Here is a 14,190-nt window from a genome sequence, read left to right as displayed (position 1 = left end):
GTATTTTTGTGAATGTATAACATATAAGCACTGATAAACTGTCCAAATACAGTTTTTATCAGTGGATTGTACAACTGAGTCTCATTGAAAATTATTTATATATATATATTTATAGGTAATTTGATTGTTTTAATACATGTAAATATTCTTTATTAAACGTTGAAAAGTCAAAAAAATAAGCAAAATCTCATGTGAAGTTAGGGCAAGTTTGGGAAAATTACTGTATTTTTTTGAGATGGTTATCTTCCGTTATTTTACAGTATTTTTTCAGCACCCCTGCTGCCGGAATATTACAGTTTTTTTACTGTTTTTTTTTTCTTTTTACAGTGTACTTGATGAAATAAAAAGAAAACAGTTTGCATTGTCTGAGCTGTATGAAACACTCGCCTCATTCTATAAACATTAAAGAATCAGGCTAAAGATATAACCCTGAGATACGTCGGAAAACCCGTTAAAATATCCCCATTTCTGCATGAAGAACCAGGCTGATTTGATATGATTCTTTGAACGTTAGATACCGCATAACACAAGCTGACTCCATGTGTCCCTCTTTCCTCGCTCTTCCTCCTCTTTTTCTGCCTCACTACACACTATCATCTCCTTAAGCATTCTGGTCTGGGTTAAATGAAACCTTTAACAGTTCAATGTGCATCCATTAACATATGCTTGAGTCTACTCTCCTCTCCACGGCCAAGTTAAGGCATAAGCAAACACGGCAGAATGGCACAAAAAATCTTGCCCTGATGGCGTAGACAAATCTCTCAGCTGTGTAGATAAAATATGTGGAGTGAAATAAGTCCCACAGATTTATTTCTGATTAGAAATGACTGAATCCTACAGTTTTGCATGACTTTTATTGCTTTAACTTAGATATAATAGACAGAACTACGTGATTTATCATCGTTTACTGTAATATTATCATTTGCATTTTGCATTTTTAAGTGAAAATCATGTACTTTCCTATATTTAATTTACTGATAATGTACATGTCCATATGGGCTATGAGTAAATTCAAAAGTTATTGTATCACAAACAGAAAAAACTGAAGGAAAAGCAACAATTTCACCTAAATATGTCATTAACTGAACAGAAAAATAACAACTTCCCTGTTTTTCATTAGTGAATAAATGTTGCAGAAGGTGATGGTGTTTCCATGTCAAAATCTGACATATTTGACATCACTGAAAAGCTTAGAAACTGCATTTTCCCTAAATTATTTACATGTATTGATAGGATTAGCAAATCAAAAGTTAAGCATTTTAGATCAGCAGATGTGATTGTAGTAGCAAAAAAGACAAGACTTGCTCAACAGAATATGTATAATAACAGGTAATTTTCAGTGTTTTCTCTCAAACTAAACCTTAGCATGTTGAAGAATTTAGCATTTTTCCGTAAAAATCATTCATTTTCTTACATTTAATTCACTGATCATGTAGATGTCCATATGAGCCAACAGTAAATTCAAGGTTATCACATCAGAAACAGAAAAAAAACGGAAGAAAAAGTGATATTTTCAGCAAAATATGTCATTAATTAAACATAAATACAAGCATCCACAACTACAACCATGGGATTTATTAGTCAAACAGTGTTGCAGAAGATGACAGTGTTTCCACGTCCAAATAAGACACATCTGATGTCTCTGGAAAAGCTGAGAAACTGCATTTTATCTGGATTATTTCAACGCACTGATAGGATTAGTGGTTCTAAAGTTATTAAGCGTTTTAGATCAGTAGAAGGTGTTTATGCAGAAGTGAGCGTAGAAGGAAAAAACAAGACTTGCTTGTTAAAATGAGTATAACAACAGGTCATTTTCAGCAATTTCTCTCAAACAAAACCTTAGCATGTTGAAAAATGGTTGCTAAAATGCAGTGACTGCATATTCTCACATGCATGGCTGAAAAAGACCGTCTAAATATCCTGCCTTTGTCAAAATTCATAATGTGATGAGTCTCATAAACACTCTGTTCAGCAGTAAAAGCACACGATGCAGAGACAGAATAATCACAGCGTTTTAGATCCACGTTCCCTCCGCTGGCCCACATTGTGTTGACTGGTCTGTTGATATTAATGGGCGACTGAGGAGCTGAGCTCAGTTGTTGTTTGCTGATGTGTGTTGCTGCGACTTTGTCACCCCACCCTGGCTCTATGTGAAGTGACACATGTATACCAAAAGACTTGACTCTACACAGACCTAGTTTCCCACTGGCCTGGATCTGACCTCCATGCAACGCTGTTTTGACTGGTTATAATTGGCACCAAAGCTGAAAGTGAAGATGGGTAAAGTCGGGATTTCAGGATCTAGTCACAAATAGAGGCAATGCTTCAGTTTTAGTGCAAGAAAGATGGTTTTGGGGGCTCAATCAACAACTAAACATGATCGAATCTTAACTATTACCTGTGCGGTTCTGTTTAATATTTGACTTTTTGTTAAGTATTCAGACAGTCAGACTACAGGATGTCCCTAAAGTCTGGACACATAGGAAATCTCATTATTATAAGATCATTTTTTTTACAGATTTTCAGAGATTGGCTAAATGACAGTTTCCCTAACTGGATTGGAAGATGTGGTCATGCGGATCACAATCACAATACTAGGATCAGAATACGATATGTCACAATATATCATGATACTGTTACAAAGTCAATTTTCTGTTTGTTTCTTTTTTTTTAAACGATTATTTCGTCGAAGAATTGAATTCCACCAGAAATCTGCCCAAATACTAAACACATTTTTATTTGATCACAACATGATCTAATGCTCTATCACAAAATGTTCCTGTGTTCAAACTTATATTATGTTTTACAGACATTACAGTTTAAGATCCTGTTCAAATGTTCATATTCTATTAGTTCAGAACTAACATCAGAATATTATTTTTGTGCAATCCAAATAAAGGAACTACCATCTGCCTCTCAGACAGTAAAAAGTGCTTTTAGGATGCTTCAAATAACCATAATTGAATAAAACAGTGTTAAACAATAATAAAAAATAAACAATAAAGAAAAACATAAAACAAAAATGAACCTCCACCATATCTGCATTTGAATAAATACCTAAAAAAATATCGATACAGTACTTTTTAATATGAATACAGTATCGTGAAATGAAATATCGTGATATATTGCAGAACCGATATTTTCTTACACCCCTAATATGGAGTGGTCTCCTCGTTCACCAGAATTTCCCCCACTGACTTCTTCTTCTGCGGTATGCAAAAAGGAGAAGGTGTACTCAATGAAAACCACAGATGGAACACACTTGATTGAATGCATAAAGAGTGAATGTGCTAAAATCAACGGCAATGTGGAGTTACTGCATCAAGTTCATATGAATCTTGCAAAGTGCATTTTATTTCTTGAAAATATGCATTTTTGCCTATGTGTCCAGACTGAAGGGACACCCTGTACAGTTAAAGCTTCATCTCACTGAAATTGCACCCTTTTCCTACAATAACTCACCAAACTCCCCTGTCCAGGTCTAAAGTCCTACCTGGTTTCCTATGTTCCACCTAACTGCTACTAAACAGGCATCCAGATGTGCAGACATTTTCCATCTTTAATCCTCTAAAACCATTGCTCAGCATGAACAAACCAAGAGTCACTTCTCTACTTCGGTCTCCTGCTATGTTTATCTGTACCAGGATAAACTGCAGCAGTAAAGCTAAGTTCTATTCTAGCATTAATCGTGTTTGAAGTCTGGATGAAGTCAAAGCGAAAATGCTTATGTTTTAATAAGCGGAGGAACCTTCTCTCCAGCAGCCCCTCGTCATCCTGAGCTGAAAGCTAAAAATACACATGCACAGAGTGATACTAAGTGCCAATTGAGGAGCTTCGCTGTATATTTACACAGCTTATTAGTGTCCAATTGAGCATGTGTCAGATTTCCCCCCGGGCACAGCTGAGCAAAAACAACATTATGCCATTTCCCCAATTTTATCTCTTCATAACTAGAATATGTTGTTCCTATTCCATTTAGGTTTTAATAGACACTTTTGCAAGAGCACTTTAAAAGCTCAAGTACCAGTGAAGTGAACTCTACATCAGATTTCACTCTCTGCAGCGCTGAATTGTTTATATCCACTGTAGATGAGCTTGCAAATGTGTGCTCAAATTGGCAAACGGCAATTCAGAGCAAAATGGAGTTTATGCAGTTGGTTCATAAATGACCAGGAGGTGCAAATAGATGAACTGAGATTCTAATCTAGAAATGACAGATGCAAAGATTTTTCTTAAAATAAGGTAGAGGAGGATATGAGTACATGCACAAGAGCAAAAACAAGCAATTGAGCGTCTGACTGAAATGAAGTGAAGTGAAAAAGTATGTAATTCATAAACTATTATTTGAGCACAGCGATACAAATGCTCATATCTATCAGAGAGCATTTCCAGGGTCACCTGAATGGAGTGCAGCATTGCTCAAGCCCGAAGCCCACACTGCAGCAGCACTCATTAGCCAGGTCTCCATAGAGACAACCTCAGCAGCCTGCACTGGACCGGAGCCCTAAAAAGCCTTTATTTCAGGAAGCAACTCAGTCCAGAAGAGGTGTAAAATGTACTGTTCTGGTGGAACCCGCTTATTAAGGCTAATCTTTTCAGGGCTACTCATTAAAACAATGTGCAGCCGAAAAAAAATCTCATCAAATTCAACAAACAGCCTTTGATTCTATATAAAATCACCTGTTTGTTTCTGTACTGGTCAATATTCTCATTTATTAAATTAAAATTGCTACGAGCACTGAATTTGAAAGTGAGATGTGTCATAATGCACTCAAATAATTCTCATTTCTATAATATTTTAATCTTGAAATCGGTAAAAAATGAAAAAAGGTCAATGCCAAATACATCAAGTCGGTCGATATGAATGGCAGCGCATCAGCAGCAAACACAAACGTAGCCTTCGTCACAATTAGAAGTGCTGTTGCTGCCATTCAAAGTTTCCATGTAGATGTCTGTAGCAGCAGCCATTTTGCAACGCTGTTGCCTGGACCAAAGAGACTGAAAGCCATTCACAAGCAAAGCAACAGACCGTGCTCAGCAAATAGAGATTTCAGCACAACACACCGAGAGAGGTCTGAAATGGACATCAGTGTCCTCTCAGGAAATTGTCACGCCTCACATAGAGAAAGGGGTCTTTGCTACGTGCCGTAACGCTTTTACCCCATTCTCTCCTATAAATAACAACTGCCTTCATTGAACCCTTCAGCGTGGCCACAAAATGGTTTTCCTGTCATCTTTGCTTGACGCATCACCCTCTACTTTCAGTTTGCAATGTGTCCACTTTTTCTTTAACCCCTTTTTCTTGGTCCGTCTTTCAAAAAAATCTTCTAGATGCCCCAATTTTCTTTCGAGCTGATTTCTGCCCCCCAACGTGTGCACATCCCACCCTCTACCCCACAGCCCCTTGTCCTCCCTGTTGCCCCCCCTTCCTCACACACCCTTCTTATATTCGCTGTAAAAACCAGGAGCCTTCAGTCCAAATGAAGCAAAAAAAAAACAAACAGCAAAAATAAAAGAAATTGCAAAAACACAATTACCACTGATGAAAACCTATCTTTGGAGGAATTCACAGTGCACGAAGCAGGATCTGAATGCATTTTTGAGAGATGTGCACTTGGGTAAGGGTGATAAGGGCTTGTCTATTTTTTTCCCCCAATCCAAAATGACTCCATGTCTGTGCTTCTAATATGGCGGGTGTAATGCCATAAAAAAGCACAGCCAACCTATTTAATCCTTTTTCTAGTAGATACTCGATAGATCTAAGACCAGCCATGCAACATGGAATCTCATGTGATATTTATTTTATTTAATACTGAAAATAATCAGAATTATAACTTATATTCTGCAGTAGGAGGTAAATGTGACACACTGCATCTTGATTAAGAACTATTTTTCTGAACTGAATATTAACTTTAATACCATAGAAATAAATCATTTCATTTCCTTAAAGTGAATAATTGTGATATTTTATCCAAATGCTCAGGCAGATTTTAAATTTGACACAAACAACAAATGCTGCTTACACCAGGTTAACATGCAAATGTGCTTCAATTAAACTAATTTGTAGAAAATATTTTTTCTAAGCAAAATGCATTAATATCTGGCTGAAAAAAATGTTAACATACACATTAAGCATTAAAAAAAATGATCAGGGAAAATGCACCCAGACTGAGGCCCAGTGCAGTGCAGAGAATAAACAATCCTTAATGACTGTTTGACCTACTAAGAATGAAACTGAATGATTAAGAGATTTGTTCTAAGGCCTACAATTTCCAAGAATTTAATTGTACCAAAATAAAATAGAAATCAGATTAAAAAATTGTTTTGTTCTTCATGCAGTACAGGCTGCACCTATCACTCAACCGACATTACAGCCTCTCTCTGTGGAAACCTCTCTCTTTTTCCATCTATTTGATAAAAGACCAATGTCTGGATGGAATTTAATGACTAAAATGCATTAAGTGATCAAACCCTCTTATTGTGCAGCTCTATGAAGGTTAACGTTAACGTAACTATTAACCCTCCACCACCACCACCACCCCCCACCAACCCCCCCAAAAATATTCCCAATGCTTCTGTCAGGACATAGCAACAGCCTGTTCCTCCGTTCATTTTTTTTCTTTTTTGAGAAGAAAAAAAGAAGGCATGGAGTCTTTTCTTGATATTAACTGTACTTATTCCTCTGGGATAATTATCATTAAGTTGGAGTTTAATGTGCACAAATGCATCACCTACCATTCAAGATGCACTGGGAAAAGATAAGAGCCAATATCCACATGCCCCGCTCCGTTCAATATCCAAGATTATGCTTTTTCTTCTTCACTCCCGCACTCTTTCTTCTTGTAATTTCTTCCTTTTATTTCTTCAACAAGTCAACTGCAATGTAAGGAAAGGAGAGCTCGCAAATCTCTCTCCCTCTCTCCTTCTCTCTCTCTCTCAATCCTTCACGTTGGGAAGAAGATGAAGAGGAGGAGGTTTGAGCTTCTTCCTGCTGCTGATTGTCTCCTGGTTCAGCGGGAGATGGTGTATGATCCACAACTGTGCGTCTCCCCTGTTTGGACTGACCGCACCGCACCGCACCGGGCCTCAGTGCAGCCGTCCCCCCGCGTCGGAGCGCTGCTCTGCGTGGAACATGAGGGAGCTCGGCTCGGTGCGCTCCGGTCCAGGTGAGCTGTGCCGCTGCTGCTGCTGCTGCTGCTGCTGCTGAGTCAGACGCTGGAGACGCATAGGACAAACTGCCTATGCGCACACCCAACTCCACGGTTAAACAATTAAATAAACACAAACAAAAAAAAGGCTCCCAAAGATTGAAGAAAGAAAACAAACAATAAATAATGGAGAAATAAATTAAACGTCTGCGTGCGTAAAAGCGCAAAACGTCATTGCAGGTTAATGAGGGGGGGAAAAAATGCGTAAAAGTTGGATTTGCACAGGAAATAAAAGCGCACGGAGTTGATTGTTAGCTGCGCTGAAAACTCATTCTCTCTTCGCCGCCTCTCTCCGTCCGGCGAGCAACAAGCACACGCATCTTCCCCCCGCAGCCGCACACACAAACTGCGCACACTGGTCCCTGCGCTTATAACCTGCCCTGCCTGAGAGCACTGTGGAATAAACCCTCGCCTCCTTCTCCGCAGCCGCTTTTCTCCCTCTCCATTGCCTTAAAGGTGCAGGGGTGGGGGCGAGTGGGGGGGTGGGGGGGGGGGGGGGGGGGTGCGCACAGCTGAGCCTCTGAAGGAGCCTTCAAAAAAAAAAAAAAAACAAAACAAAAAAAAAAAACCCTTGTCTTTTGTTTTACCACAGAGAAGACGCATCAAGGTGTCCCACCCATTGAGGGAAAACTGTACATTTATATAAGCAGGAGAGAATTAGTCCATGCAGGACATCCGTGTATGATTTGCTTGGCACTGCTGTGGTGAAGCTGGAGGAAGGATGCTGAGGGAGGAGGGAGGGAGTGATGTAGGCTACACCTGACTGGATACTATGTAGGCATTTTGTGGGGGGAAAAAAATGCTAAATTATCTTAATTGGAGGAGATCAAATCCTGTCTTTTAATGTATTTTCTGGATAATTTATGAGCCCCAGGGGCGTTTTGGGGATCCTGCCAGCCTTACCCCTGCATTCATTAATTGACCTTGACAAATATAAGCAGCGACCCCCCCAATGCACCAGGGGGCATCAAACGGCGGCCATGTCAGACATCCACAGCCCCCTGCAGGAGTCCACCTCCATGCAAACCACACAAGAAACACTGGATTAATGTGTGAAGGCTAAATCACTTACTGGAGCAGAAGAAAATGCATTACAACAATACAGGCCTACTTTATTTTAATCAGTGTGGTTGTAAAAATAGCTTAGTTGTAAATATCTGCAGAAATCACTCATGTCACTGTGGAGTAACGAGATGAATGTGTGCTTTTGTAACGTCATGACTGTAAGATGAGGATTATGATGCATTATCCATTAATTTTAATACGCGTTTTAAATTTTGTACACAGTGGTAACAGCTGAGATATCCAATGTGAATGGCAAGAAACATTTGAGGTGTTGGACCAAGTAGAAGTGCATCAAACATCCATCTGATTATTTACAGCAATTTTTTTTTTTTTTTGGATAAACTTTGTATTAATGCATGACCTTCTGGCCTGGGTAGACATGGATAATTGTGAATAACCACAGTTTGTCAGTATAACAAAATAAAAGACCACTGTGTTGTAGTTTTGGATCACCAATCAGAGAAGGCTTATGTTGAGGATGGAAGGCTAAGTCGGGTTATGCATCTCGAGTCATAGACAATCTATGTCGGTAACCTCCCAAACCATGAAATGTGCATCATATCAGATACTGGATCTGATATGACACGCATTTTGGTTTCAGACATTTGAGTGGGTGGAATATTCATGTGCAGATTATATGCTAAATCAAACCCTTCACTCCTCCTCCTGTTTTTACATTTTTGAGCAATGTGTAGCTCCTGCATGACAGAAAAATGCAAGGAAACAGTCAATTTGGAAGTATGTTTTTATAACAAAGGAATCTGTTAGTTTCTGTCCCAATACCTGGCTTTGCTCAGCAGTGAACTGATTTTAAAGGTTTGTGACAATCTTCTAGCAGCTACGGACTTCTGGGAAGGTCCGTCTTTGTTCTTTTTTAATTCTCACTGCTGAAATCATCACACTAGACCATAATATCCTCATCTCTTGCCTGAAGCGTTGTGTTTCATTAAAGCTCTGGAATGGTGCTCATCTTACATCTCTGATAGAAGTTCATCTGTAAGCCTTGGTGATTCAGTTTCCTCCTCAACGCCTCTCCCTTGTGGAGTTCCTCAGGGCTCTATTCTCGAGCCAGTTTGCTTTTTCCTTTAAATCATCCCTTTAGGGTTAATTCTCGGAAAATACTGCACCTCATTTCACACAAATTTACCTGCCTTTGAAACATAACGATGCGAACTCTTTAAAACTACTGTTGAACTGTCACAAGGATGATAATACTTGGATAGTATTACATTTTTTACAGTTAAATGACAGGAAAATGGACCCAGCAGTACCTTTGCTCTGTGGAACCCAAATTATCAGGCCATCTGGATTTTTCCAGTCTATTTTATCATTTAATGCTTGAAACACAAAGCAAATTTTAGTGTCAGTCTGTAGATATCGCTAAATATTGCATTTGCAGTTGGAGCTTACATCAATGCTATGTTGCTGCCGTATTGGATGGGTCAAGATTAGAAGTACTCGACACATACAAGGAAAAAGTGGAGCTGCAATTTTTATGAATAGATTATAAACCCTGGAATATAAAAATGACCCACTGAAATCTATTTACATGCCATTCTTAAACAGTCCAATAGGGCAGACACATTGACGTTTCACATCAACGGGGTAATGTGGTCCGTACAATCTTACATTTGAAGGAACCCATGAATGCCACGCGACTGCTTTTCAGACCAGCCCCATGTCTTTATGACCCTTATGTTCTGAAGAGACTTTCTCACTTATTTCCTTAACCTTATTTCACATCACACATGCTGCACTTGCCCTCATAACAGATCTTAATTCAGTTAATCGTCAGTCAGTTGGTCAAGGATGGCTGTTTGTAGCTGGTTTGTAGCTTCGTACAGCTATGTTATGACTGAAAATATGCTAGAAGATGTTGTATGGAGTCTGTTGCATTGAATGTGGTTGCCATTATCATTAAAATTCATTGCTAGATAAGAAAAAATTGCATTAAAAAGTGGAAATTCTTTGTATTTCACTGAGAAAATTCTGAATTGCTGTGGTATTTTGCTTAAAAAAAACAACAACAAATAACACTATGCACTTGAAGCCTTAATTGACAAGAAAAATGTATTTGCATATGTTCTACAGGATTTTGGGAGCTAAATATTACTGGCTGGATCAACGTCTCATGCATAATTATTCGTTTGTAGATCATTATAATACTCCTAGGAAATCAAAATGAACTGAGAGATCCCACACTAATTCTTAAATGATAATGCCAAGCTTTGGGGGTCTATGATTCTATTCTGCCTGTTTATAACCTGGTCTAAAATACATTCTGATCATCCACCGTGAGAATTGAAAGAATCCTTTTGTCTTTTAAAACATGTTATTACATTTCCATTGTGTTGATTTTGTGGTTCTGGCTGTTCTTTCATTGCACAGCCCTTTGGTACAGCAAAAAAGCGCTTTATAAATACATTTGGATATAGATTTATGTTGAAATTGTAGGTGAGTCAGGTTTTAGCCCTCCGCTCAGATACACTGTCTGTCGCTTAGGCTTAGCATCCACATCAGACCTGCACATGAACATGCTCTGCACCAGGAATACAGGACCTGTCACTGCCTGTCTGGCCCTGCACAAGCTTCCAGGAAAGCATCCCAAAAATAAAACCGATCATTACCACCGACTCCAGCCACCCGAACTGAGACGGCGTGGAGGAAAACACACGTCGCTCCTCACACATTGTATACAAAGTATGTTTTGTTTGTGGTGAATTTGCCTAATCTCTTTCTCCTGTCAGTCTCTTTGCCTCTAAGCAGACCGAGGGGTTTGTTGTTCATCCAGTTAAGGTATTGTGTTCCCTAATGTACACTCCTCCTGTTCTCCTTCCTCTACCTGCCTCTGTTCAGCACTGGTCTGCAGCCTCTCAACGCCCCACTACCCTTTTCAAATGGATTATTATTAGAAACCCTACTGTACACATTTTGCTCCAGTTGCAGGCGCTCTGAAAATATGACAGCTACCTACTTAGGCTGCCTGCAAAACACACAGCGACTCATTAGAACTGGCCTACACAACAACACCTATTGATATTACATGAAAACATTCGCGGTGTATTATTTTCATCTCACACCATAATTGTCTACAAAATGAAACATGGGGAACGAGTAGTAAAATCCAAACCGCTTCAGATGTCATCTTTTATAAGAGGTGTCCGATTTCCTGAGTATATCTGAGAATATCAATTGACTCGGCGCTGACATACTGAATGTCGCCTGTTTTTCTTGCCACTCAGCCATATGGTAAATATTATTCTCTTCAGTGCTCATCCCAGTGGACTGTTTGGATACAGAGATTGGATTAAAATCACTGGCTGCATGGCCATAAAGAGCTAAATCCCTATTTCTCTAATCCCTGCTTTACCCTCATGATATGTTGCGAGGTTATGATCAAATCAAAGGTATTATCCTCTTTAAAGCCTTCTGTTATTTAAATGAACCTTCACAGACATTTCTGGAACTTCTTTTTCTGTTGACAAGGACCGTAGTTTGCCTAAATCCAGGACAAACGTCAACGCCTTTATGTCTGTACTTGTTAAAACAGCTCTGAGCACTGCTGCTGCATATTGTAGATCCGTGAAAACACATATCAAGTATAACCGATCAGTGTTTGCTGTTGCGTCAGGGGATTAAGACTAGCCAATGTAGTCACCACAATGAAATGTGATTGTACGTTTTTGCAAATAACAGATACATGTAATCTCAGTGAATGGTCTGCTAATTTTTCTCTTTTGTCAATAGGAAAGATGTGATTAGGCTGGACAGTGGGTGCTCAAAATCCCCGACTTGGCTACCAGAGATTGGAGCTCATACTGATTTTTTTGGGTTTGGGTACAAAAAGTGTGTTATTGAGTGTTAGGAAAAAATCCTAGTTTGGTTTATCTCCCTCCCAACTCATCATATATTGATGCTTGGCCGGTGTGTCAAATTCGACAAGTATTATACTCCTAGATCATCATATCTAGACATCTACAATGTTGTGGCTGTATTAACCTCCTCAGACCCAGCTATGGGTTTTCTGTCCACATTTGTAGACAAGAGTTTCACAACTTTATACAAAAAAAAGAAAAGAAAACTGTCCAACACAAAGGACATTCCATAAAAATTTTAAAGACTGCATCTGAAAAAGCTGTTGCATCATCATGTTTCCAATATAGGCACTTATTTAATAAAAAACAAAAAAAGTTTGTACTTTGCTGACACTTCCTGGGTCTCAGGAGGTTAAATTACTTTTTTAGACAAGGGGTTGGAGTGAATAATATAAGGAGACAAAACACAAAAAACACAACCTAGCCAATCTCATCAATTTTCTATGTCTAACTACTTGCATGAACTTTTTTATGATATCACGGGCATCAAAAATTGACTGCAGGACTCATGAAGCAGCAGTATGTGATAATTTGAGAGTGACAACAGGCTTATTTGGGGTGGATACTGGATGCAAACCAGAACTTGGCCACTTAAGACTGGACTTAGCATATAAATGTCACAGATCTTTACATTTAGGCAATAAAAGTGCTTTGACTAGGGTTGGGAAATAATCATGGTTTGATTTAGGTATCAAACATGTTACTCCCATCTCATCACATACCAATGTTTGGCCAGGGTGTCACATTTTGACACACAGGGTCTAACTAAACCATAATTTTTCAATATATGGGGGAGTCTGTAAGATGCGCAGACCATGCCATAGCTAAGGGGTCAACAGGTTTAGGCATAAATAACAACTTATTTAAAGTTAGACAAAGGCTCAAGGTTAGTGTTAGGGAATAAGTTTCAGGGAACATCTAAAATAAGAATAACAAAGAGAGAAAACACACACAAAACAAAAACTTTGGAGTTCCACCATAACCATCACATCCACCTCCTATTAAGTCTTTTTCTACTCAAGCTAATTTAAACTTATCACCTTGGCTATTCAGATTCAGAAAACTATATTTATCCCATACGGGCAATTCATTTGCAGCTACCCACAGACATGAGCTCACATCCGAAGTGCAATGTGACAAACATAAATAAATAAATCAGAGCACAAATACAAGATCATTGAAAGCAACTATGAATAATGCATTTAAATAATCAACAATAAATAATCAATAAATAGCAGTGCAGACTAAAAGACTAAAATACCCTATTGGTTCTGCTATCATAAAAAAAGAAAAAAAAAATCAGTTTCCATGTCTAAGAGTTTGCATCGACTTCTACCGACTTGGGGACAAAGAAAAAGCTCGTGTGGGCTGGACAATGGATATAAAATTCAAGACTTGATCTCCAAAGCCTGCACTTTGCATGTCAGCTCTCATGGAACTTTTGGTTTTGGTAAAGAAGGAACTTTGGTTAGGGTTAGGAAAAGACCATTACTTTTCTGTATCAAACCAAGCCCCCAGTTTCCAAAACTCTAAACTAGTGTTGTCTGCCTAAACATAACCATAAAAAAAACACATTGTAAATTGTTCTATATGGATTTATTTAATGAGAAACACACTTGTAGTATAAGAGTCAAAACAGTATAATTCCATAAATGTTGGGATGAAACATATTTTCAATTCTAATATTATATGTATTTAAGGTTTGCAGATAAATACAATATTGATTTTATTCTGACAACTACAGTAAGACTATGTTCTATTGTTTAAGTATCATTTATTCTATAATGAAGATGCGATCAGTAGTTGAGAAGAACATTCCGTTCTGTTGCACCTTAACACAGCAGCACATATCGATGTAAGATGTCCTAGCCTTCGCAGTTCACGGCCGGTATCAAAAGAGCTGGCACAAAGCAGCAGCAAAACAAACGACACAAACAATATCTTAGACGGATGCAGAAGAAACTATATGGAAAAGTGGTTGTAAAGTTTACTGGGAGATCAGCAAAACTGTGTGATGTAATGCGAGTACAGCAGTCAGCCTG

General features: G+C 38.6%; 1 protein-coding gene across 2 annotated transcripts in view; it reads right to left on the bottom strand.

The window, feature by feature from the left end:
• The window catches only part of dscama (Down syndrome cell adhesion molecule a), a 176,558-nt gene extending 168,948 nt beyond the window's left edge, over positions 1-7,610 (bottom strand). For both annotated transcript variants that reach the window (XM_030153377.1, XM_030153378.1), the window contains exon 1: positions 6,736-7,610. In XM_030153377.1, the coding sequence (XP_030009237.1) occupies positions 6,736-6,778 (43 nt within the window). In that variant the 5' untranslated portion in view covers positions 6,779-7,610. The remainder of the gene's footprint in view (positions 1-6,735) is intronic.
• Between the last annotated feature and the right edge of the window lie 6,580 nt (positions 7,611-14,190).

This window comes from Sphaeramia orbicularis, chromosome 14, assembly GCF_902148855.1.
Source record: "Sphaeramia orbicularis chromosome 14, fSphaOr1.1, whole genome shotgun sequence".
NCBI lineage: Eukaryota > Metazoa > Chordata > Actinopteri > Kurtiformes > Apogonidae > Sphaeramia > Sphaeramia orbicularis.
This window is presented reverse-complemented; position numbering and strand designations above follow the sequence as displayed.